Source organism: Littorina saxatilis, linkage group LG12 (assembly GCF_037325665.1).
Source record: "Littorina saxatilis isolate snail1 linkage group LG12, US_GU_Lsax_2.0, whole genome shotgun sequence".
In the NCBI taxonomy this organism is placed as follows: domain Eukaryota; kingdom Metazoa; phylum Mollusca; class Gastropoda; order Littorinimorpha; family Littorinidae; genus Littorina; species Littorina saxatilis.
Window position 1 is genome coordinate 25,543,470 of NC_090256.1, and position 26,086 is coordinate 25,569,555.

The 26,086-nt window shown below is 42.0% G+C and overlaps 1 protein-coding gene across 4 annotated transcripts in view; it reads left to right on the forward strand.

The window, feature by feature from the left end:
- LOC138981608 (FHF complex subunit HOOK interacting protein 2A-like) overlaps window positions 1-22,538 on the forward strand; it is a 30,837-nt gene extending 8,299 nt beyond the window's left edge. Inside the window, exons 6-19 of one of the 4 annotated variants that reach the window (XM_070354580.1) lie at window positions 1,555-1,695; window positions 2,133-2,326; window positions 2,724-2,915; window positions 3,566-3,645; window positions 3,994-4,103; window positions 6,005-6,317; window positions 14,118-14,166; window positions 14,468-14,558; window positions 15,297-15,437; window positions 16,024-16,164; window positions 16,580-16,683; window positions 17,216-17,257; window positions 18,360-18,371; window positions 19,738-22,538. In XM_070354580.1, the coding sequence (XP_070210681.1) occupies window positions 1,555-1,695; window positions 2,133-2,326; window positions 2,724-2,915; window positions 3,566-3,645; window positions 3,994-4,103; window positions 6,005-6,317; window positions 14,118-14,166; window positions 14,468-14,558; window positions 15,297-15,437; window positions 16,024-16,164; window positions 16,580-16,683; window positions 17,216-17,257; window positions 18,360-18,371; window positions 19,738-19,846 (1,719 nt within the window). In that variant the 3' untranslated portion in view covers window positions 19,847-22,538. The remainder of the gene's footprint in view (window positions 1-1,554; window positions 1,696-2,132; window positions 2,327-2,723; window positions 2,916-3,565; window positions 3,646-3,993; window positions 4,104-6,004; window positions 6,318-14,117; window positions 14,167-14,467; window positions 14,559-15,296; window positions 15,438-16,023; window positions 16,165-16,579; window positions 16,684-17,215; window positions 17,258-18,359; window positions 18,372-19,737) is intronic. The other 3 variants (XM_070354581.1, XM_070354582.1, XM_070354583.1) reach the window with 3 other exon arrangements.
- Window positions 22,539-26,086: the final 3,548 nt, after the last annotated feature.

Genomic DNA, 26,086 nt, shown 5'->3' on the forward strand with positions numbered 1-26,086 from the left:
TTTGGATTAAAAGCACGCTCAGAAAGTTAAAACGAAGAGAGGTACAGAAAAGCGTGCTATGCAGCACAGCGCAACCACTACCGCACCAAACAGGCTCGTCAATTTCACTGCCTTTTGCGCGAGTGGCAGACTACGGTCATTGTGAAAAAAATGCAGTGCGTTCAGTTTCATTCTGTGAGTTCCACAGCTTGACTAAATGTAGTAATTTCGCCTTACGCGACTTGTTGGTTGTTGTGTTGGAATGTATTATGTGTTAAATGTAATCAAGCCAAGCAACATGTGTACTGCACGTGGTTGTAATAAAATCTTTTGTCGTCATTTTCACGAGTTTTCATTCACAAACACCTGGGAAATAAATCTCATGTTCCCCATGCAATAAATCCCCGGTTACCATAGTTGCAGGAAGCAGGTTATACATGGATAATCAAAAGTAAACCCAATAGAAACACTCGGGGATTCTTCGGCTCTTCCCCAGACCTAGACAGACGACACTGCTTTGCAAACTTCCAAAAACAAACTGGCAAACTGGCACAAGTAAACAAAAAACAAAACTACTTCATGAAAGGTCATACATTCATCACAAACAAATAAAACCTAGCGATATGTTTTGTCTTCTTACAAAGTCATGGAGTGCGTGTATCTGTGTTTCGATACACAGACGTTCGGAGAAACACGAACGTCAAGTTCAAGTCAAACCAATTGACCCCTGACACACAAATTTTGACCCGTGCACAAGACGTTGTATCGCTAAACGAAGCGCAAATAAAAAATAATAATAAAAGCAAAGAACATAGCAACAAGATTTGCAAACATCTAACAAAGCCGAGCAAGCAGAATGACAGGTCTAATGAAAAACAAAGAGGCAATGATCGAGTCGGAAATAAGACCGCGATTCTTTCCTTCGCTGCACCACGCAAATCTTCTGTGACCTTTGACCCAACGTGCCTTGCTTGCACGATGCAAATCTGCTGTGACATTTGACCCAACGTAGCTTCCACATTCAATCACTAAGCTTTAATATTTACAACTGAAAACCGAGGGGGTGGAATACTGAGAGAAACCAACAGAACTGTGCATCCTCAAACCTGACATACTTATCCCAACATTTTATGAACTCAAAACACAGAAAGTTGCTTTCACACGCCAGCTTTGATTGCAACAACGTGCTGGGGCACCCACACATGTATTTTCAAAACGGAACTTGTGTTTCAAAGCATGGCTCCCTGTGTTGATTTGGCACTTATTTTGACACTACCAAAATGATGACAAAAACGATGTTTGGTGGTTTGTTGTCAGACCAGCTTTTTTTGTCGGTCCTCGGGGGGCATATCGACTTTTGTTTCATATTTATTGACCGCGGCCTTCGGCCTTGGTCAATAAATATGTCGTTTGTCTTGAGGAACAGACGAATTTCAGAGATATTTCTATCTGTGGAATCGTTGTATTTCTTGGGGAAATCTAGTTGTATGTAGCTCAGTGGGAATTACCAGTGGAGATGAGATATCTCAAAGATTTAAAAAAATTCATGTTAGAAATGTATTTTTTCTGTACCAGAGTCCACCTAAGCAGAGGCGAGAGGAAAAGAAAGGGGAGGCAAGTGCAGCTGGAACTGTGGTGTCTCCTCCCAAAGCAGCTAATGTTACCTCCCTTCGCTTTGGCCTGGTAGATGCCCTTGTCTCCCTTGCACAGAGCGAGGTGTGTATTATTGCTGTGTCTGATGTGATGTGACATTTTGGTGACTACAAAGACATCAGTGAAAATATTGTCTTCATTGCACTAACCAATACATTTTACAAATCATGTTTGAAGTTGTATAATTGGTTTGAAATGCGCACTTTTGTAGCAGCCTGTTTGAGAGAAAAAAAGGAGATGGAGTCTTGTGTATACTTCTTCTTTTTCAGCGTTCGATGATGGTTGTGTCTAAATTCGTCGGCTCGTGATGTTGACAAAGTGGGCTGTCAGTCTGAGAACTTTAGGGCATATCAGTCTTATTTGCTTGTCACTTTTTGTGCTTGGTGAAACATGTGAGCGTAGAAGTCCTGCTTAGTTATTATTAAAGTCAAGTTGTGCTATAATGGTATTTGAACTTGCCGCACAATGGGATGCATGTTATTTTACATTTCTCACTGCAGGATGCCTGGGTGGCGGTTAAGGCGTGTGAGGGACTGATGCTGTGCGGAAGTCTGCCAGAACCCACAGCCGCAGCCTGCATCGTAGAACGGACACAGTTCTGTAGCTTCCTGGCTGGCCGCCTTGTCACACAGTACGATGCTTTGCCCACTGCAATCACACCGGCCCTCATCGACTCTGTGGATGCTAAATGGGGGTAGGTGTAATGCAGTTTGATATGAGGGATTTCATTGGTGTGTCATTTAAACCTGTCAATTAAAGGTGAATACTGAAGCCATAGAATGTACCACTTTGGTTTCTGTTCATAGTATTTTTATTTTCTACTGCTCTTTAACAGTTACTGCCTCATTTGTAGACTTTTTGCAGGGTAGTAAAACAACAACTTTCCGATTCCATTCTCAAATTCAAGGTTGCGGATGTGCCACAAGCGTAGTTCAGGTATGCTAAGGCAATTTCATAAAGTCGTGTGAGGTTTTTCTAAGTAAAATCAGGCTGTTTTCTTTGGGAGAAAGCATTCTCCTGTAACCTAATATTCTTCTGTCTCCTCTACTGTTCCCCCAGATTGTGCTCAAGTCATTTTACAAATTCTTCAGGTTCGACACAATTGGAGAACGAGAGGAGGATCAAGGTTTCCCAGGTCGTCGTCGTGTGGTGGCCTTGGTATCGTGGCTGGATTATGTGGACCGGGTGGCCGAGGCTGCCAACCCCACCGTTGCTACAGCTGTCTCTCGTGAAGTCTCACAGCAGTTGTTTTCAACACGATTTCAGGCTTCATTGCTGCAAGCGTAAGTGTGTGTGTTGGCAATCAGTGTTTATGTGTGTGAGAGTTTGTGTGTATGTTTGTTATTGGTACATGATTTTTTCTTCTTCTTTTATTTCTGTGTTTTTGCTTTTTTTATTTCTATTTTTTTATTTAGTTTACAGATTTGAACAGCAGATTAGTATTCATGTGTAATTTTTCTTCGGAAATAACTGTCAGGTTTGTACGGTGTGTGAAAGAGTGAATACCCTTGCTTTTTCTCGGACAAATAAATTCACATGTGCTCCTGTCCACATGTTTCAGGCCCACCTCTCGCTAGTGATTGGCCCCTCCAATGTTTGTCCCAGTAAACGTAAGGGTATTCACTTTTTCACAACCCATACAAACCCGACAGAGTTATTTATCGGCATCCGTCTATTAGCAGTTGTCTTCTTAACATGGGATGTAAGCTTGCCAAGCTAAGATTTTCATTGCTGGATTGTTTCCCTTATATTGGATTTTTGATTTCTGGATGCTTTCACTTTCAGAGAAAAGAATCAACAATTTTACTTAGATCATACATGTATTGGCTTTCAAATCATACAGAGTCATCAAAAGCCTGTTTATTTTCTTAGACCTATTGATGCAATGCATCTGTTTTTTGCTATTCATTTGATTCATTTTTCTGTATTACAGAGCAGAGTCCACTATAATCGTTTACACAGCTTACTTGACAAGATGTCTCCGCACAGTCTGCTCTAGTGCTCTTTTAAAAGGTTTGTATTAGTTTCACGCTGTTAATTTACAGTCTGCTTTAACTCCATTGTGTACTAGTATGGATGCCCGTTTTTTGAAACTTTCATTGGCATACGTTCACATTCTGGGCAACATTGTAAAAGCGCTTTGGAGCTTCTTTACCTCTGCAACTTCTTCATTACCTTTGCATTTGCCTGTATTTTGTTGTTGTTATTGGTTAGTTGATTATTTGTTCTGTGATGCAGTAGATTTCCTTTGGGAATAAATGCTAAAGAAAGCTATAAAACAAACATACAGAAGTGGCATTACTGACGAAAACATGTTTATCATGGACAACAAACCTATGAAGCTTTTCTTTTGTTTGGTAGAATTTTGTTTCTTCATCTTGGGCACTGAGCGCACACCTGAGCCTGTAAACCAGTCAGAACCAAAACTGAGATACCGCTTTTTGGAAAGATGCAACCACCTTTCAGAAGAGGTGAGTATTTGTGATGAGTTTTGTTGTTGTTTTGGTATTCTGTGCCGAAGAAGCCTTTATCTAAGAATATTAGAGAAGGGATAGTATGTTTTTTGCATGTGTGTGTGTGTGTGTGTGTGTGTGTGTGTGTGTGTGTGTGTGTGTGTGTGTGTGTGTGTGTGTGTGTGTGTTTAAACTCAATTAAGTGATTTTAAGGGTTTATAGGGCAGAGTGGCTGGCTCACTTTTTTGTTGCACAAATGTATGGTTTGTATGTCCCCTGTTTAACCAGTATCAAATTGTGAGTTACAGTATGTTTTAACAAAATTTCTAATCCCATGTAACGTTTAAGGTTGCAGTAATACATGTATTTGAAGACAGAGTTGTTTACTGCATGTTAAAAGCAGAGTCACATCTGCTGAAGAAAAATCGTTTTTTTACGGAGCTGTGTTTTTGCGGAAAGATGGCACTCACTCAGGCTTGTTCGTTCAATTAAAAAAAACTTTGACGAGGAAAAGGTGGTTGGGAAAACTCATTTGGTGGCCGATAGAATTGGTTACTCATGATTGGTTGCGCCTGAAAGGGCTTTACTCTGATTGGGAGTTGACCTGTGAAAGATGGATCTGGTGTCAGAAAATATTCAGGGCGATGACCTCCCTTTCTCCTTTTCTCCTTAGCGGCATCCCCCTCCTCTTCCACCAAACCAACCATTCCTAACCAATACACTCTTTCTCTTTTCAATTTAGCTTCAGCTGTCTTTGTTTAAAACTTGGTTTTTGTCACAGTAGTAGTGAGTAGAAGGAGGTAGAATATTTCTGTGCAGAGAAAGGTATTGTGAGTGAGTGAGTGAGTGGGTGAATGAGAGAGAGTGTGTGTGTGTGTGAATGTGTGTGTGTGTGTGTGTGTGTGTGTGTGTGTGTGTGTGTGTGTGTGTGTGTGTGTGTGTGTGTGTGTGTGTGTGTGTTTGAGAGACACTGCATTTGTTCCATATGCAGGAATGCATGTCTGTCCCACCTCTACCATTCCATGAAAACTAACCCCCATATGCACAGGTCATGCAGACAGCAGAGACATTTCACACTCCAGCAACTGTTGATTGACAGGTCCTGTGTTGTTTCTCAATGAAGCAGCCAGCTGTACACATGATTAATGGGGACAGTGAGCGGGGAGTTACTTGGCCAGTGCCACACTTGCTGATTGAAAATCAATAGTTTTTACATGTCTGCCAGCCACCGCCCGGTGCACTGTCTCAAAAGATCACGAAGCCAATAGGAAGCAAGACCGTCAGCACATCTGGAATCCCATTTTATTCTCTGGCATGGATAGTTTTGATAATGCGCACTGGACGGTATAATCTGCCTTGAAAAGTATCGGGCTAATTTGCTTTCTTCCTCTATGTTGGTGTGTGCCTGTGTTTTTTTATGGAGAAGTTGGGACTGCGTAATATGGCATGGAAAGAATGGGACGGGTACATGTATTGCTCTTCGGTGTTTGTCAGTTCTTTGGGGGCTTGCTCGGGCTCTAATGTGTCTGTCACTTCTGATTTAATGTTGAGTTGTTAAGGTTCTTGTACAGGCAGAAGCAATGGGTATACAAAGAGTTGAAGCTTGCATGCGCTCTATTATTGAGAAAAAAAAGTTGCAGGCATACATCATACAGTGAAAAAAACCCTACTCTGATGTATCATATTCGTGTTTGAATGATAGAGTACAGGAAAATAAACCTGGCAGAAAATTAGTTTTCATTTTCTAACCTGTAGAGAAAATTAGTTTTCATTTTCTAACCTGTAGATTGTGTGAATTTCAGTATTTCACGGTATAACTATTTTTCTGGTGGGAATTGGGAAGCGAAAGAGCATGGTATTTCTGTATTGTTTGGAAGTCATAAACGAAGTTGTATAATAAGTGTTCATTGTGATTACAGGTGTGTCTGGTCACGCTTCGCTTGTTCGACATCCTCCTGCAAAAAGAGGAGGAACATATCTTTCACAACCTTGTACTACGCAACTTGCTAGGGCGTGACTATTATCAACCACCCTCATCCGGATCAGGGGACCAGAAAGATACTCAAAAGTCAGATCCCAACCCTTCTAACGCAAATGAAAATGAAGAAGAAAAGACTCCTGTTAACGAAGAGGAAAAGAACAGCACAGAAGGAACAGATGCAACACAGTCACCGACCAGCAGTTGTCCAGACTCACCGGCCGTGTCCATAGGATCCACTGGTGAATTCCCTGGTGAGTACATGGAGGGAAGAATCTATTAAACCTGTTACACTAAGTCTTGGAATTTAGTTGGGAGTGCTTAGTCAGCAGATTGTGTTGAAAATGATGGGATTTGTGTTCACAAGTCAACTGAAAATATGTGATCTTAGAGTACACTGATGTATTAGATTGTAAAGAACAGTTGAACCTGCCCTTGCAACCACTCCTCAAAAGCGACCACCTGCACACAACTTCTCAGAAGGATCCCAGACGAGATTTTCCATTGTATATTAACTCACCTTACCATAGCGACCACCTGTTTATAATGACCACTCTTGGTCCGTCCCTTGGGTGGTCATTATCGATAGGTTCCACTGTACCCCCCGCGGGTTAGGGGGAAGAATTTACCCGATGCTCCCCAGCATGTCGTAAGAGGCGACTAACGGATTCTGTTTCTCCTTTTACCCTTGTTAAGTGTTTCTTGTATAGAATATAGTCAATGTTTGTAAAGATTTTATTAAATTACATATTCCTACTCCGAATCACATGTAGCATTGACACAATCGGAGATGCTAGGTTCTGAAAAGGCTAACCGTCTAAGGGAAGCAACCCCAACCACAAAAAGTGTAAACGTAGCCATGGTAATGACCATACACCCGGGGAGTTACCTCCCATCGTGCATGCCATGTCACTACTGCTACTGAACACGTGGTTCATATCATTCGACCTTACAGCTTTCGAGGGAGCAGGTTGTTGATTTTTGGGCTCCCCTGTGGCTGCGCTGTTTGGTGTTGTTTTGACACCCACCGGCCACGTTACCGTCTATCTTGCCTCCTGCTTCGTAGTTGGTGAGCTCTTTCCATTTTGGTCATTATTTTGACAGGAAATTTGTTGTAGTTGCTGATTTTCGTCCGTGTTTGGACCTGTGATATTTCAGTGACTACTGTTGGCCGCCATTTTTGTTGTCAGCATGAGTTGACAGATTTTTGTGGCTAGGCCGATGTATTTTGGAGGTAAACGTAATTTTACCTTCTTACTTGCTTGCTGCTTTGTTTAGTTGGTAAGCTTGTTCCTTCTTGTCTTTAGTTTGACAGGAATTTATCTATAGTTGCTGACTTTTTGTCCGTTTGGAGTCCTAATGCGTTTCAGTAACTTATCTTGTGGCCGCCACTTTCGGTTGCTCAGCTTTCCTGACAGCTTATTTATGTGGCTAGGCCTATGTTATGGTGAGGTTCTCCTTACTTTACCTGCGTTTTTGCCTTCTGCTTTGTTAGTTGGTAAGCCATTTCATATTTCGTCATTACTTTGACAGGAATTTTTGTTATTGCTTAATTTTCGTCCGTTTTGGACTTCTAAATTTTGTCCAGTAACTTATCGCTTGGCCGCCATTTTGTGTATCAGCGTTGCTGACAGTGGTTTACTTGGCTAGGCTTTAGCAGGTATCTACCAGTCCGTAGGACTGGTCGTGGTTTCGGATTTAACATGTTTGTTATGTTTTGTTCGTTACTCTTTCTGCCTCGAACAAACACTTTGTGGGGCAGTCATATACTGTTGTACGTCCTGTTTCTTCTCCTCGCCTTCTCTGCCGTTAGCAGATCAGGTGTTGCAGGTGTCTGCGTTATCTTTGTGAAGAAATTTTTGCGTTCCAAGCCTGCGTCTTCCGTTGGTCCCGCTGTCTGTGGGCGACGTCACCTTGTTGGCTTCTTTGACGCTTCCGGCCGAGACGTTGTCTAGGGCGGATGTTTTGCTTCTTCGTCTTCTACCGCTGTGGTTGGCGATTCAAGTAAGTCGAGCTGGTCCACAGGCCCTCGTGAGGCCGTCGGACAGTCCCTGCTGGGACACAGCTCTTTTCGGCGGGTTCACGACCCGCAAACCCCTGTTCAGTCGCACCCTGGCTTCACTGAAGACCATTGTGTGGCTGAGCAATGGCGGCAGTTGGTTCCGGCTACTTCTCCGACGTACGCACCCGCTGGGGTCGTTTCCGGAGTTGTCTAGCCGTTTCCGACTGCTGCGCTTCCGGCACTCGCCGGAAGCATAGGTCCCCCGATGTACGCACCCGCTGTGGTCGTTTCCGGGGTTGACCAGGTCCCCCGATGTGCGCACCCGCTGTGGTCGTTTCCGGGGTTGACCGGACGTTGCCCCCCGGGCATTCGTCCTCTGTTCAGTCGCACCCTGGTTTCCTCGAAGACCATTGTGTGGCGGAGCAGTGGCGGTAGCCGTTTCCGGCGCTGCGCTTCCGGCACTCGCTGGAAGCATAGGTCCTCTGACGTACGCACCCGCTGTGGTCGTTTCCGGGGTTGACCGGACGTTGCCCCCCGGGCATTCGTCCTCTGTTCAGTCACACCCTGGCTTCCTCGAAGACCATCGTGTGGCGGAGCAATGGCGGTAGCCGTTTCTGGCGCTGCGCTTCCGGCACTCGCTGGAAGCATAGGTCCTCTGACGTATGCACCCGCTGTGGTCGTTTCCGGGGTTGACCGGACGTTGCCTTTAGGGCATTCGGGCTTCCGGCCTCCGTCCTCGCATTCGGCGCTTCCGCTTTTCGCGGTCTCGTCTGGTGCTTTCCGGCTCCGCCCGGATTTACTGCTCCTTTCGCTTCCACTTCCTCCCGGATGTCGGTAGCGGAGGAGCAACGCCAGCCCTTCGGGCAGGTGGTGTCTCAGCTCTGGCCGATGTAGTCAGTGTTTCAACCTTCGGTTGTCGCGTCGACTGCCGTTCCGGTTCCTGCGGCTGCAGACTTGCCGTCTTCTCTCTCTTAGCCTGGTCGAGGCATGAGTTAGGACGACGTCGGGGGGGACGGATTTCCGGTTTTCCGGTTATGCCGTTTCACCGGCCTTCCACCAGTACGTGGACTTTGGTTTTTTCGCCGGTTGTGTCGGACATTCAGTCTGTCGTCAGCGATTCCACACGTGCTGGTTATTGGGAAAAAGGCTTAACGCTGTCCTCTAAGCTGCGGCAGAGGTCACGTCGAAGGTTTTCCCGGGCGGGGCTTCGGCCTCCTACACTTCCTGTCTGGAAGCATAGGTTCTCCATCACAAGCGCACGTAGTGGCTTGTCTGGGGTTGATCGAGGACTGGCCTACGGGCGTTCGGGTTCCGGCCCCAGTCCTCCTCTGTTCTGTCTCACTCTTGTTCCGTCGTGGCCATTTGTGTTTCACCAGTGCGGCAGCCGTTGTCGGCGTGGTGTTTCCGGTTTTACTGGAAGCATAAGTCCTCCATTTCAAGTACACGTTGTGGTTTTGACTGGAGTTGACAGAGGACTGGCCTACGGGCGTTTGGGCTTCCGGCCTCAGTCTACTCTATGCATCTTTCGCTTCCGTTTTTTGCGGTTTTGGCTGCTGCATTTCCGGCTCTGTTCGGATACACTTCTCCTCTTCCCGACACTCCTTCGGAGGTCGGTGGGTGAGGAACAGCGGCTGGCCTACGGGCATTTAGGCTTTTAGCCTCAGCCGGGGCAGTCTTCACTTTACCTGTTGGGGGTTGCGTTTACTGCCTGGTCAGTTCGGGTGGCCCTGGACGTTTCCCCTATTCACGACCGTCAGTAGGGGGATAAGTCAGGTCTTTTTCCGGTTGGATGGTTTTCCGGTTTCCGGTCATCTCATTCATCAGTTTACCACCAGCAACTGTGACTTCGGTTTGCGTTCGTAGCTGAGCTATTCTGGTTCTCAGTCTTTAGTCAGCAATCGAACACGTTCTGGATTTCCGTCGCAGCTCAAGCTTCGGCTCAGGATTTCCCTTGGGTGCATCGACATTGGTGGCTTCCTTGTTGTCGATGTCGGACTTCCGTTCCGTGAAGATAGGATGTTTTTCTACTTCCGGTTCCTTAGTCACCTTTTGTAGGTACCACGGTTTGCAGGTTTTGGCTAGGCCATCTCCTCCCGAAGGTGGTATCTCTAGTGTTTTGGTTCTGCCGCTGTTTCTACTATGGTTCAGTTCCGGAACATGCTCAGCCTTGGCTGGCTTCGGCTACACGGGCTTCACCTTTTGTTCCTTCTTGCTTATTCAGCCTTTGGAACTTGCCTCCTTTCTCTACTCTGTTGGCCAGCCCTTGCTAGGGTGAGCATGGAGCAGATGAGGCTGCCCTTCCTTCTCTACGCTCGTACGGCGGGTGTCGGAGGGACTCGTTTCTTTCGCATTCTCAGTTCCCTGAACAGTCAAAGAGAGTCGCTTAAACTTTGCCTGCAGTAGAGATTCAGTCGAGTAGAGATCACCAGGTCTCTGACTGCTTTACAAAGGTTGAAGGAAGGTAGGGCTAGCATACTCAGAACCATGCTTAGCAGAAGCATGCTCATTCCTCTGGTTAAGCTAAGCTGGCAGCCAATAGGCAGCCTTGGCCGGGCAACAGCCATTCCACGTTGCGGCGATGGTGGTTGTTGCCTTCCCGTTTCTTGTGGCTTGTGGGGTTCTCTGGCTTCAGGTTACCCCTGTTTGGCCACAAACGTTCGGACTTTGGTCCTTGTTGTCTTTCATCGAGTCGGACTCTGTCTTTCTCTAGTGATCAGACGCGTTCTGGTGTTTCGTCCAAACTTAAGGTTCACTTGAGTTGGCCTCGGAAGTTACATTCAGGTTTTCCTGAGGGGGCATTGTCTTGGACAATGGATGTTTGAGGAGTAGTTCTTTGTGGCTTTCCTCCTCTCTCTCAGGTTTTGGCTACTCTTCTCCTTCGGGCAGAGGTTTAGTTAAGGTTCGGTTCCTGTGACTTCAGTCTTGGGCCTTTCCTCTCTTCTTCCTCATCTTAGTATGAGGCGAGTCCGGATGACGTCTGTTGGGTCGGGTTTCCTTACAGTCGCCCGGCTACAAAAGGCAACTTTGTCTAGGACGGTTGTCCGTTTTTCTCCGCGTTGGACTCTGTCTTCAGACAGGGACAGACGCGCTCTGGGTTTCTGGCCAAACTCAGGTAGGCTCTTGATTTGGCTAGGAAGTTAACTGCCTGTTTTTTCCCTGAGAACTCTGGTTTCGGGAGTCTTATGGCTGGCTGGCTTCACGGTTTACGTTTACCAGTCTTGGTTGTCTGCTTTCGGTTTTTGATTCACTCTTGATTACCTTCAAGCAGACTGTTTTGGGAACATTCTGGCTTTTAGCCATTTTGTTTATGGTTGCCAGTCACATCGGTTTTTGACCACCGTGGGTCCTCACTTCCGGTAGCTTACGCACAGTCGTAAGTGGCTGCTGTCGGGTGCTACCTCTCTCCCTGCGTTCGCAGGGACTGGTAGGGGATAACTGGCGACCTTCTTTTTGTGAGTTTTCTCTTCGAGGTGGACTCTGGTACTTAGTGCTTGGATGTCTCTCTCTCGCTCTTTTGTGGGGATTGGTCACTCTTATTTTGAGCTGACTTCTTTCTCACAAGCCTTTTGGGCTTTACTACATCCCAAGGTTTGCAGACTTTGGCATGGTTGTCTTAGGGTCACCGCGGGGGTTCGTCCTTCTCAGTTGAGGGGACAACCTTACGCACGGATCTTCTCAGGACATTAGCATTTCCTTCCAATAAAAAGGGGGGGGGGGGAAGCTTGTCTTTCCCTTGGCTCGCCAGGGTTATTAATCCAAGGCTTGGGTCTATTCCTGTGCTGTTTTTTACGGCTAGGAGATTGGAAGAAGTGCTGAGCACAGCTTTCTGGATCTCTGAGGTTGTCTCTTTCGCTTTGCCTGAGATACTTCTCGGCTGTCAATCAGGACTTTCCTTGGTTCCCTCACTGCCTGTTGGCAGTGGGCCAGCCCTGGCAAGGGCTTTTGAGTGGGTTAGATTTTCTTTCCCACTGGGACCGCCCTGATTCTTTGGCAGCGGTCCAGGTTTTTGGCAAGGTTTTTTGAGTGAGTTAGATTTTTCTTTCCCACCGCCTTGTTGTTGTAATCTGCTACATGTGATTCGGAGTAGGAATATGTAATTTAATCGAAAATTTTATTGTAAATTTTCATTTAATAAATATACCTACCCGAATCACATAGTATATTCCCTCCCGCCAACCCCGCTTTTGATTTGGAGAATTTATTCTTTAGGTCGAATGATATGAACCACGTGTTCAGTAGCAGTAGTGACATGGCATGCACGATGGGAGGTAACTCCCCGGGTGTATGGTCATTACCATGGCTACGTTTACACTTTTTGTGGTTGGGGTTGCTTCCCTTAGACGGTTAGCCTTTTCAGAACCTAGCATCTCCGATTGTGTCAATGCTACATGTGATTCGGGTAGGTATATTTATTAAATGAAAATTTACAATAAAATTTTCGAGTATGTAAGAAATGTTAAGTCCTTTGTACTGAAAACTTGCATTCTCCCAGTAAGGTCATATATATTGTACTACGTTGCAAGCCCCTGGAGCAATTTTTTGATTATTGCTTTTGTGAACAAGAAACAATTAACAAGTGGCTCTATCCCATCTGCCCCCTTTCCCCATCGCGATATAACCTTGAACGGTTGAAAACGACGTTCAACACCAAATAAAGAAAAAGAAAGGTTCGACTGTGGTAGCACACTATTTTTGACTCACCTGAGTAATGGGTGACAGTTAGGTCATATATTGTACTACGTTGCAAGCCCCTGGAGCAATTTTTTTATTAGTGCTTTTGTGAACAAGAAACAATTAACAAGTGGCTCTATCCCATCTCCCCCCTTTCCCCGTCGCGATATAACCTTGAACGGTTGAAAACGACGTTAAACACCAAATAAATAAAGAAAGAAAGAAAGAAAGTAATGGGTGAGTCTTAGTATTGATCCATGTCCGTCCGTGTGATCCGGCCATGGACAAAACTTAATGTTGAGGTTATCTCAGATGTTTTTCAAGATATAACTTTGAAATTTTGCACACTATTAGAGTTCAATGATTAGAGTGACCCGAGTTTGGTAGACCCTCGTCAAATTTTGTGGTCACAGCGGGGTCACGTTAGTTTAATAAAAACTTAACGTTCAGGTTATTTCGGATGTTTTTTGAACTAAAGCTTTGAAACTTTGCACATATCTAGGGTTTGATAATCTCCTGACTTGACCTTTGACCCTCGTCAAGTTTTGAGGTCACAGGGGGTCATATGTTCCATTCATAATGACTTAGCATTGACGTTATCTCAGGCCTTTTTTACAGCTTTGAAACTTTGCACACTTCAAGGATTTGATAATCTGCCAACATGACCCTAGTAAGGTTGACCCCTGTCACATTTTGGGGTCACAGTGGGGTCATGTTCGTAAAAACTTCATGTTGAGCTTTTCTCAGTTATTTTTGGAGCAAAAGCCTCCAAATTTCACACAATTGTAGGTGTTGACAATCGGCAGACATGACCAAAAATGTGGCTTGTTTTCATCAAATTTCAGAGTCAAAGCATGAACATGTTTGCTGAAGAAGATTTTCACCCCTGAAACTGAAAGTATCCACTGAGCTATCAAGAAAATAAGTCTTGAGCTCATCAGGCTATGATGTCATCATGTGATTTGGGCGCAGCTTAGTGTCTGGGGTATTTTAGTCTTGGCTGGAGTATTGGGGATGACATCATGATATGTGTCTAAAATGAGGTCACGTTAGGATGTCATAGTGTCTGAAATGAGGGCAGGAAAGTGTTCAGTACACATATTTTGTCTTAAAATGGGGGTAAGCTTACAGACGTTATGAACAGAGAATATGAGAAAACACGGTCTTGAAAAATGGAGGGTCTTATTGGGGGTTGGGGGTCTTAAAAGGGGGGTCGAGTCTTCTATTGGGGGGTCTTAAAAAGGGGGCGTTGGGTTCGAAGGCGAGTCATGTAAGCATTTGCTTTTCTTGTTTCATCAGTATATATATTCTTGACTGGTGTTGAAAAAGTTGAGTCTGTGAGTCTGCCGGAAATACCTTAAAGTTTACTTTTTTCGTGCAGGTAACCTATCATCCCCTGCAAGACCGGAAGTACATAAAGTGGTCAATAGGTAAGTGTGCTCATGTTTTCATTAGAATTATATTGAGTGAATTTAGTCCTAAAAATATTCTGCCAGTACAGTTAATTTTTCTTATTGTAGATTGTGATACTCGAGCTGCATTGTTCTTATGTGCAATTCTGACCTGTCATGATCATTAATCCATGGAAATTTGTAACACTCCGCAGTTGCATATGTCCCTCATTCATGTGCCTGCCTGCATATTGTGGTACAGTACAAAAATTATTTATCCAGGAATTCAAAGAAGCTGATTTTCCTGCAATTGTGAATAGTAGAATGCTTTTGTCTTCAGTTTCCTGAGTTTACTGCCTGAGGAAGCCAAGTCGTCATACCAAACTGCCGACAGCAGTTACGACATGTACCTCAGAGATGCACACAAGCAGGTAAGTCCTAAATAAAAGAAGTTTTAACTACCCAATATAAGGAGGATTGCTTTAATTCTATTAATAGGATCAACATAAACCTAGTGCTAAATAAATCACAGTATCAAGTAGGATGAACAATTAGAGAAAGGCAGAAGAAAAACTTTGAAAAACATATGCAGAAGCATAGCAAGAAAAAATCTGCAGGAAATAAGTAAAAGCGGAGGAGGTCCTATTAAAAACAGAAAAGAAAGTGTGAAAGCCTGGAAGAGATGACCAGGTCAGATATTCAGTCAAATAACTGTCATCTCTTTCTAACCTACAGTACGCCAGCCTGGAAGAGATGACCAGGTCAGATATTCAGTCAAATAACTGTCATCTCTTTCTAACCTACAGTACGCCAGCCTGGAAGAGATGACCAGGTCAGATATTCAGTCAAATAACTGTCATCTCTTTCTAACCTACAGTACGCTAGCCTGGAAGAGATGACCAGGTCAGATATTCAGTCAAATAACTGTCATCTCTTTCTAACCTACAGTACGCCAGCCTGGAAGAGATGACCAGGTCAGATATTCAGTCTAATAACTGTCATCTCTTTCTAACCTACAGTGCGCCAGCCTGGAAGAGATGACCAGGTCAGATATTCAGTCTAATAATTAAATTACTGTCATCTCTTTCTAACCTACAGTACGCCAGCCTGGAAGAGATGACCAGGTCAGATATTCAGTCTAATAACTGTCATCTCTTTCTAACCTACAGTACGCCAGCCTGGAAGAGATGTGCAAAGGGTGGGGGTGGCCGAGCAAGGCGCATGCTGTGGCAGAGTTTCACCAGGAAGAGTTCTACATGGGGTCCTTTCTCAAGTTGCTCTTCTGCAAGCTGGAAGGCACACTGGTACAGGTACGGTGGTTCAGTTGCACCATTCTGTCAGTCCTTACGAATCTTAGCACTTTCTGCACATGTTAAAGCAGTCCCTCTCCTTTGCCATTTTCAAAATTATGAGAAAAAGTAGGCATTTGATCATGGAGAATAAAAGTGTCATAATCGAGTAATATTACATTAAATGGATAGAAAGTCTAGAGGGGCCATTCACCTAACAGCTACCTGAAGATGGTTGCCTAGATAATATGCCCATGCGCTGGGCAATGAGCATATCACCCTTTCATAGGGCCTCAAAAGTGGTGCCTAGCTGTCCTTATTTCAACTGGTATGTGCAGTAAAAGGAAATCCTTAAGCTTGATATTAATTGGGCGAAGCTCGCTGCACAAAAATTAAGCTTTCACACTGAGTTTTCAGAAAAAAGACTGCAAATTCTTCAAGAAGTCAACTTTGGGCTCAATTGAGGAAGCTAGGCCTTCAGGTCTAATCCGTGTCTCTTTGTTTTAGATATCCTGTGACCACTTTTATTTTTTAGTAAGAGAGGCTTCATGTTACAGGTATTTCTGTTCACCCCTGTATTTCTGACCGTGTGTGTTGCTGCTTGCAGAGCCATGCAGTCAACTTGCTGGTGACGGGGCTGGTAGCGCGTCTGGCTCAGATCCCTCACCCTGCGTTGCATGAGTTTCTACTGGACCCTTTCCTGTCCATTAAGCCTGGGGTACACGCCCTCTTCACCACTCTTACCAAGGTTAGTGTGCTGATTATGGATAGTTTGATAGTTGTACATCTTTATGTCCTTCAAGGCCCACTCCCACCACTAATCCACAGACAGACTACACGCACACACACACACACACACACACACACACACACACACACACACACACACACACACACACACACACACACACACACTCACTCACACACAAACTCACACAGACAGACACACAGACACAAACACACACACATAAACAAACACATGCATGCATCACACACACATGCATTAGAATTCTGATCTGCGCCCTCTTGTAAGAGTCAGGGAGCACCTGTACAAGATTCCCTTCCCCCCCCCCCCCCCCCCCCCCCCCTTCTGGCTTCATATGTTTGTCACGAGCACTGAATTTGTAAGCGTATGATATGACTCACTGGCTAAATTCTTTCAGATGTCTGGTGAAATTCGTTCATATATGAAGAGTGAACCAGAGTTTTCCCGGAAGCTGACACTGGCCAGGAAACAGCTATTGGGCATTACATACAACTTACAAAAGTGAGCATGAGCATTTTGTTTTCTTTATACTTCTCCTTCCTGTCTACAGTCGATTTGACTGTTAACCTGAAAAGATGGAGTGATGTCACGACTGACAAAGTTGTGACACATTTCAATATCCTTGCATTTTCGTGTGAAGTGTTTGTTATTGTATATGCATGTGTAAATGTGTCTGTGGTAAGTGTATGTTATTGTATATGTATGTGTAAATGTGTCTGTGGTATGTGTATGTAAAGAAGCTATTAGTGATTGTCTACAACATGTGGATTTAACACAAACTGTAATGTAGGACACAAAAATACTGCAACAAAAGAAACAAACTGGGCCACACTGTCAATCCATTTGTTTGAATTGTTGGTGCTTGGTTTTAGCATATTTTTGGAGCATGTTTTTGATTAGCTTCATTTCTTTGATTGATTTTCCTTTTCTATGGAAATTGAACATAATCAAAAATTTTCTTTATTTTGTTGGTCATTTTCTTGTCAAGGTGCATGTTAAAAGCCCAGTAACACTTTTGTCACACAATGTTTAGTTTAAGGCAGACTCCAAAACCCATAGATCCAGAGTACCAGTGGTGAGTTTGCAGTAGCTTGTTGCGTTGTTGCACTTCTTTTGCTTACACTGCTTTTGGGTGAAACTTTAGATTTTACGTTATGTGCAGTAATGCTTTGGTTGTTTTATTCTTTTCAAGTTTTAAGGGGGATTTGGTTGTTTATTTTTGCAGAAACATAGAATGTGTGTATGATGTGACTTTGCTGGCTGTAGTACACATAGTTGTGTAAATTCTTTTTACGGTGGAAGATGTAGACTTACTGTTTCTTGAGTGTCAGATTTACACCACCTGCAGATATTAACCACATGCATAGGTTTTCTCAATTTCTGGATTTTTTTTTCTCTTGTCTGATATGGGGCAGTGGCTTATATTTAAAAACAATTGTATCTTTTAGCATTCTTTGCTTGTAGAAGAAGCTGACTTCTGAAGTTGCACTTGTGTCGCTATGGTTGAGATAAGTGGAAGAGGAAATTGGCACAAGATGTATGGATGTACTGAGATAAGTGGAAGAGGAAAGTGGCACAAGATGTATGGATGTACTGCCTTATGGGGGAAAGGGGGATGGGGTTTGGGGTAGGGAGGGGGCAGGTGAAAGGGAGACACATACAAATCAGTGTCTCATTGTGTGTGGATTTTGTTGATGTATGAGTAAAAAGAGTTCTTTTGTTTGATTTAATGTACACCTTAAGCAGCCCTTCCATTTCACTATCATTCCCTTTTCCAAGAAATGTTCACTTTTTGTATCTTTTTTGTATATGTCTGTGTAAAGCTTTTCTTTAGTTTAGTTTGAATTAGGGAAAAGAGCTGTTTGTTGTGGTTTCATGTTATTACCAGTTTATTTGGTTTGGGATGCATTGAGTTTTATGTATTTTTTTTTTATTTGATAAAAAGAATGATATGAGTAAATATTAAATGGCACTTCAAGTAATTTTTTTCATATTTGTTTTTATTTAGTTGTCTTATTATTTCTGAAAATGGGAAATGGCATTACATTTGTAATTATCATTCCTGAAAATGTTAACAGCCTATTCATTTTCCTCACACTGGTCTACATTTTTTAACACTGAATATGTTATCTTGCCATATAATTCACTCTGTTTTTATATTTTGCTTAAATTCACAGTGAGGGTAAAAGGTAAGGATGGCAGTCTCCTTTATAAGCATGCCAGAACTTTTTTGCCTGAATATGTACACTTCCCGAAGGAAAGAATTTGATTGTTCTGTTGTACTTTAAGAATGAAAGCTATGATAAGTTTTAGATGATGTGTCAGTGGATGTTATCTTCTCTTCTTCAAATCATGTGACTGCCTGCATGAATTTTTTGTTCTCTTGTTATACAGAGTTGATGGTGTTCTCTGTCGAATCAGTGTTTTGTTGTTGCAAATACATGTATTCACATTTGCTTTGTTTGCTGTGTGCCCCCTCTCAGCACCCATTCAAAAAAGTAAATGCACAAAGGAAAACAAACGGAAAATGAAGTGGAGATTTTAACTGCTGAGTTTAGTACCATCACATAGAAAGCTTTATATTGTTCTTAATATCCTTTTTACCTCTCCATCATGATGTGATCCCAAAAAAGCATGTTGTGTGTGTGTGTGCTTGTAAAAGCCTGATCAGATTTGAGATGGCGAGGCGAAAATTTTTCTTTCAGGCGGAGTGGGCCTAAAAGGCATTGCATGGACATTGTTTTTGATCCCCATTATCATTGCATCATGTGTCTTTAGAAAAGAAAGAAGGGTACACGTTCTTGCATTTTGAGTTAGTTCTAAATATATAGATTTTAAATCGTTTTAGATCTTTTGTTTTGGCCATTAATTGAAATAATATTTTTCCCAGCATGTAAGTGATGTGTGTCATTGTCAGTTAAAAGTTGAGTTGCATGGGAATGAGATAGTTGACTGAAGCTGACACTCTGTACAGTGTGTTCAAAGTTGTCAGTTTGAATGCTCGGAGGATAACAACATAGATACTCTCATTAAAGATTAATGCACATTCTTCAGCAGGATGCAAACATTCTAGTTTTAATTCACAGTTCTTTTAAGAATTCACATTTAATAAAAGTCAGGCATCATGCCTCATATCTGACATTCCTTTACCAAGAAAGAAATAGTATACCTCTGTTTAAAAAAAAAAATCAAAAAAATACACAGCGGCCACAATTCCTCTTTATTTGAATTAATTCAACTTCAAAAAGATTGTTTAAGAGTGCAGATTAAAAAAATCAATGCATGAAGAATTTGAAAAAAACAGTTGGTTATACCTACTACATGTATAATGGTTAGTTATTGGACAAAACAAAACATTCACAAGAACATCAACCCAATGGTCTTTCTAGTAGACAGACAAACAAACAATTAATATGAGATAAACAAAACTTATATGATAATGTTTTTCGTCATATCTCTAGCACAGTGGTGCCTTCGCCAATTTTTGGATATATTTTTTGTATGCATGTGAAAATATTGTTGTCAGTTGAAATGTCCATGTCTTGGTGTGTGCAGGTTTGAGGACCAGGGACGTATGGAGGCTGTCATCGTGTTGGAGGAGTTCTGTAAGGAGCTGTCGGCCATCGCTTTTGTCAAACATCACGCTGCTGTCACAAAGTCTTGAGAATACCATGCCCATTACATGCATTGCAGGCTCCCTGAAAGATCATTGCATTTAAGTTCTGGTGAAGGCTTTTTGGTGAAAAGCAAGAAACTGTTGACCCGTTCTGGTGGTGTTGTTTGACAGTATGGACACCACACCTTCACAAGAATTGTAAGTGGTTTTGCAGACATCTGCTTGACATGAGTCCGGTATGTGAGACGTGAAATAATGTGGATTTTGTACAATTTTTCAACTACTCAAGCAAAGCAGAAGCCATACAGCATGAACAGGTGTCTCTAAACTTGTTCATGTGTGTCATGTGAAAAAACTGTCAGGATGTGTTCACATTTTCTTCAAACGCGCTTTGAGAATTTGCAGTAGATGGCTGCATGAGAGTAAGTTTGGTGCCAGTTTGGTGCACACAAAAAGACCAGTTTTGTAACTACATCACTGGTGATGCATTACAATTCTAGTCAATATAAACATGTTTAAAATGATTATTGTTTTTAGTTTGTTTGTAACATAGAAGGCAATTAGCTGTCTCCGGTTTGTCTTTTAGATTTTAACTGCAGTCCGGACTGACGATCTAACAGCGAACGACAAGAAGAAAGAAGAAGATTTTAACTACACAAGTGGTACATGTAATACATTGGTATGAAATGCTTTGCAATTGGATTTACCTTTGAGCCGCGTTCACTTGGGTTGTCTGCATAGTCCACAATCATTATTATTCCCCCATCACCAGGCTTCTTAAACACACTTTTAATGTCTTGTGAAGAAAAATGTTTCAATTCCATAATGAGAGAATCTGATGATGAACTCAATTATCCGTGCAGTAGTTTCTTGTATGCATGCCTAATAGACTTTTTCCCCCTCATATAATTTAAATCTTCAAAAACTTTGTATGCATTTATTTTTGGAATAAAGCTGACAGACTCTGCTTTGTCATATATTCTGAGCATAATCAACATGACTGTTAATGCAAAAACGAAATAGCCATGGCTTCCTTTTTTGCTTCATTTTTCTGTCTCCAACAATGGTCTGTGATGAACTGAAACAAACTGCAAAAATGGCTTCCATAGATTGTGTGTTCATATTTTTAAGTTTTAAATTCCGGTAATTAGAGTTACCACTCTTTTTAGTTTGAGTTTTAGCAGTCAATTAAGGATTGCTTACAATTTTTTGTTGAAGTTTTGACATTATTTTTGTCAATGCTGTAATCATGTGTGTACTGTATAAGGGAATGTTTGGATCTGAACTCAATTTCAGTGCAAAAGTTAAAACATTTAAATAACTCAAACCCTTGCCATTAATTTTGGATGTAAAACGGTGTGGAAAAAAAACACGCGCACACACAAATCTTCATGTAAGATTTAAAAAAATTAATTTGGAAAAATCAAAGGTCAAGCAAGTAAGACGATCTTGTGAGACTTAAAGCTGTAGACATCAGTTAGTTTTTGGTTTCTGGAATTTTCTAGTAAGTTTTGATATTTTTTTCTAATTTTCTTGTATGTCTTCACAAGTTTGTATCAAGTCCCATTAGTAGATATAATAATTTGTCATTTCATCTTATTTTGATTTTGATTGGCGGATGCCATACTGCAGCTGACAACAGTATTCTTTTTATCTTTTTGAAATGTAACTGTTTTGTAATTTCACAGTTTTTTTGATATTTCATATTATAACAGAATTGTATTTTGTTTATAAATGGTATTTTATTACATGTGGATACAATACAAGTGTTATTTTGCGTACATAATACTTTTGACCACTACAACACCATTGACAATAGTGCAATTGTACCCTGTCATTAATTCGTGACATGTTTGACAATCATGAAGGTCACACAATGCTCTGATAGGTCATGGCTTGGTTCTGAATTTGTATTCATGGTGACTTAGTGGAAGAGTATTCACACCGATCACATGAAATCCAGTTTTAAAGTTAGATTGTTGTGACACCGACTCTCTTAGACTCAGTTCGAGGTATTACTTTGTAATTTTCTTAATTTTAGATAATACATTTAGTAAGAAGTACCGTCTTTCCCCCTTTCCATTTCATCTGAGAAAAATAAAAATAGAAAGTTTTAATCTGCCTTTAGCTTTTATTCATGAAGAAGCATCTTGCCTCTTGCCGAATCAACTAGTCAACGGAGGAGGGGCTGTCAGTACCTAATGCCCTTTGTAGAAGTCTGCAAAGATTTATAAATTAATGTGCATGATACATATTGTTGCTATTAAATCTCTTATACTCACAGAGTATGTTTTAAATCCAGTGTGGGAACTCATGTTTTAATGACAGGTTGTTTGTGTTTTTGCTAAATCTTTGGAAAGTTAATGACAAACAGTGCTATAGTGATCAAGGAGTTGACCTTTGCTTCCACTTCCAGATGTAGTAATAAGGACAAGTGTTGTGTTAAAACTCTTATTTCCGATGTGCCAAAATGTTGAGTTTTATGTGCAATACTGCTGCTTGATCCTGGCTTAATAAAACCAATCTTATATTGCAGCTTGAATGTTCTTGGACAAGTGAAATCCAGTCCTATATAACTTTTCATGTCTGCTACTAAACTTTTTAATTTTTGATGTATGTTTATGTACTTCTGATCTATTTTTGAAGGGCTGAAAACTTCTGTCTTGAGATTAATTACAAAAGAATGCATTTGCACAAATGGGAATAAATGTGAAATAAACATGTCTTCCACCATCAGAAATGCCTTTGAGCAGTATATGTGATTCAGCAGTTGCCTGTTATTTAAGTATACTGTGCAGATTTATGCTCTCTCTGTCTCTGCCTATCTGTCTTGCGGTCTGTCTGTCTGTCTGTCTGTCTGTCTGTCTGTCTGTCTCTCTCTCTCTCTCTCTCTCTCTCTCTCTCTCTCTCTCTCTCTCTCTCTCTCTCTCTCTCTTTGTGCATGAATGTGTGACTGTGTTTTTGCACGAGTGTGTGAGTGTGTGTGTGTTGTGTTTCAAAGACACCAGATGTCCACATAAAACGGGATTCAGTTTTGTGAGAAACCTTTTCAAATAAGGTTTCTAAGAAAAAATGTACCTTACAGTTTTGAAACATCAGCAAGTCCTTACTGCTGATCAATCCTGTCTTCCTTCTCAAGTAAAATGATGTATATACACTCTTTCATTTCGAACGTTTGCACAAATTGTACAAAAACTACAAGAAAAAACCCTCACCTTTAAATGACAAATCAAGTTATTGCTGTCAGATAACATCCATCTTGCGGAACAATTATAAGATGTGGTTTTTAATTTTCAAGGAGAAAAATAGATGGTAAGGAAAAATAAAAAGGGAAAGATTTGTGTGGCTAAAAGCATTTTAAGAGTTTGCCACTGAGGTGTCTTTCAAGAAGAATGAGGATCTGACACAGCCACTTGCGAATGTTCCTCCAGAAACAAGTAATTTTGTTCTCGGTCGAATGTAATACATTCAACAGATACCAGCTACATTTGGTTGAGGAAAACACTCAGTCTCAAGGGAGAACCTTGTTGCTTCAAAAAAATGTCTTACAGTTGAATGACCAGGGAGGGACAAGAATTCCGGTGGGGGGAGGGGGGAGGGCGAGTGGGAAAAAAAGGGGAGGGAGGGGTCTTATGAGGGAGTCATCATAGTCGTTTTTAGGAAATGGGGGAGGGGTGTAGAGCAAAATGGGGGAGGTAGAGGGACACACTCCACACTCGTACAAAAAAAATGACAGCTAAAGCGTGCCCCAAACTGTTATCTACCGGACGGAGAACTTGTTTTGAGAGAACGCAGATCGCTTGGTTTGCAACGCGATGCGGGAACCCGTTTCCGTTTCTGTGACCGCTGTCCTTGCTCCGGATGATGCATTGCATGTCAATGTTGGCTGCGCTTCCGTGTTGATAAGGCAGAGGAAGAAACGGAACTGCCGCTATCGTTCCTGTCTCACACACACACACACCCGGCTAAAATGTCCCTCGCATGTTTTAAGGGAAACATCGTTTCGATATGGATTTAAAAATAATGCAAAAATTATAGGATCGGATCGAGAAAGTTCGTCAGAGTGGAAGTCTTTGGCAGCTTCGCTTTTCATTGGTTTATTTTTTAACAGAATTTTTTTTATTACTATTTTTCTTTTTGTTGTATGTTTTGACTGTGGTAGGAACATCGTTTTGGTATCAGCTTAATCAGCTAAACCTGTTTTCTCCTCTTTTTTTCTCCCCTGTTAGCTGAAATTTTAAGTGGTTTGGCCGGGGGTTCCGGCGTCCTGTTGGGGCTTATCATGGGTATGCTCTTGAAGAGATTCTAATTCAGTTTCAAGTTTTTCTTTTTTATTCTGCCGTTATTCAAACCACGACCGCAGTGTCGCATGGAAAATTCATTTCGATATTGATTGCGCACCTTATTTTTAGATGACATTTTTTCTTCTTTTTGATGGAGATTCGACCCTCTTAATGTTTGTAATGGATCTGCCAAGTGAGGAGAACCTAATTCAATTTAAAACTGTGCATTCTGCCATTAATCAAACCGCTGGACCGGTCTCCGGACGGAAGAAATCACTTCGATATCGGGGAACTTTTTTCTTCTTCGAGTATCATCGTCTTTGCGTTTGCGAGTTGTAAGCGGCTTGGAATCGGTCTTTTTGCGGTTTTATTTATTATTTATGGCTATGCTTTTGAGGAGATCTAATTCAGTTTTTAACCTAAAAAAAAGTGTATTCTGCCGTAACTCAAAAGTAAAACTTCCCCAACAATCGACCTCTACAGGAATTTTGACAATTTAATTGCATTTTATTTTCCTTCGTTGAACGCGTTAACCGAGTGGCTTCAGCTTTTTTGGGCCAATTTTGTCGTGTAATCGTTAACTTGTTTATTACAAATGTGTCTGTGAGGAGGGCTAGTTTTAATTCAGTTCAAATATCACGCACTCTGCCGGAACCGTCAAATTCAGGAAACATTCCGAGGACAAATTATTCAAAGATCAATTTTGTGTGCTTGTGCATTATTTATTTTAATGTTGTTAAAAGATTGAACTGCTTTCAGACACTTCAAAACATTCATTTTTGATATTTCTATGTGGCAATGCCTTCGTGAGACGAATTGTATTCCGTGTACTTTTTGTCGCTGACACTGTTAACCGGAACAAAATGGATTCTGACATGGTTTTAACTGAGCCGAATGTTCCTCTCACATCTCAAGCTGTCTATCTCAAACAGGCGGTTTGTGTGTCTGTCTGTCTGTCTGTCTATCTGTCTGTCTGTCTGTCTGTTTGTCTGTCTGTCTGTTTTTCTGTCTGTTTTTAATTTAGATAAACGTGGTTAAATCATAACCGCAACGATTGACTGGTTTCGGCATGCAACCATACAGACAGAAGGATAGACACCCTCTTTACTAACCCCCTCTCCCTTCACCCCCTCCGATGCCGCCCAGCCGGCAGAATAAAAAGAAGAGGAGGAGAGAAAAAAAAAAACCAGAAAAAAACTACCACAATATTTCAACAATAAAACGCAAGCCGAAAAAAACCTCTAATCCACAAACATAATAAACAAAATATATGTGAAAATGGCACGGTGTCTCTGCTTCAGACTGAATGAAACCCGAACGTTCCTTCATCACCAGCGTCTGTCCAAAATTCTGCAGGCCTCCTAATTTGATTTGTCGGACAGTAGAATATGGATGGTGGTTTTATATACGAGTGTATCTATGGCTGAGCTGGGGTTAACGAGACATGGACAGTGTCCAAGATCTGGAGGGCGGACAGCGGAGGGCATAGACTGTATTTACTTCTGCCAGTCTTGGGTCTGCGCAGTGTTATTTTCAAGGAGTAAAGTTTGGAAACCGTGTCCCAACCTTTAGGTGACATTTTGTGTAGCTGTTGAGGTTTGTGAGGTGAACAGAGTTTCATTACATTATTTACCAAGAGCAAGCAGCCGAAAAAGCACTTAGTAGCAGCACCAGCACCAGCAATTGCAGGAGCAGCAACAGCAGCAGCAACAACGACGACGACGACAGAAAAGTCCCACCCTTATAAACAAAATGCCAGACTATCTGAAAAAAACACCCCAAAAAACACAACGAAATAAACAAAACAAAAGAAAACAACAAAATAAGTTAAACTAATTTGCATATTGAATTATTCTTATTTTGCACTTGTAAACCAGTCTTATTTTAACACAGTCAAATGGGCGAAAGGAAACATAAACAGGGGCGCAACAATATATTACTGAACGTGTCATTCCCAAATATTCTAAGAATGTAACTGTTGGCAACACCGTTCTTTATCAGGTTT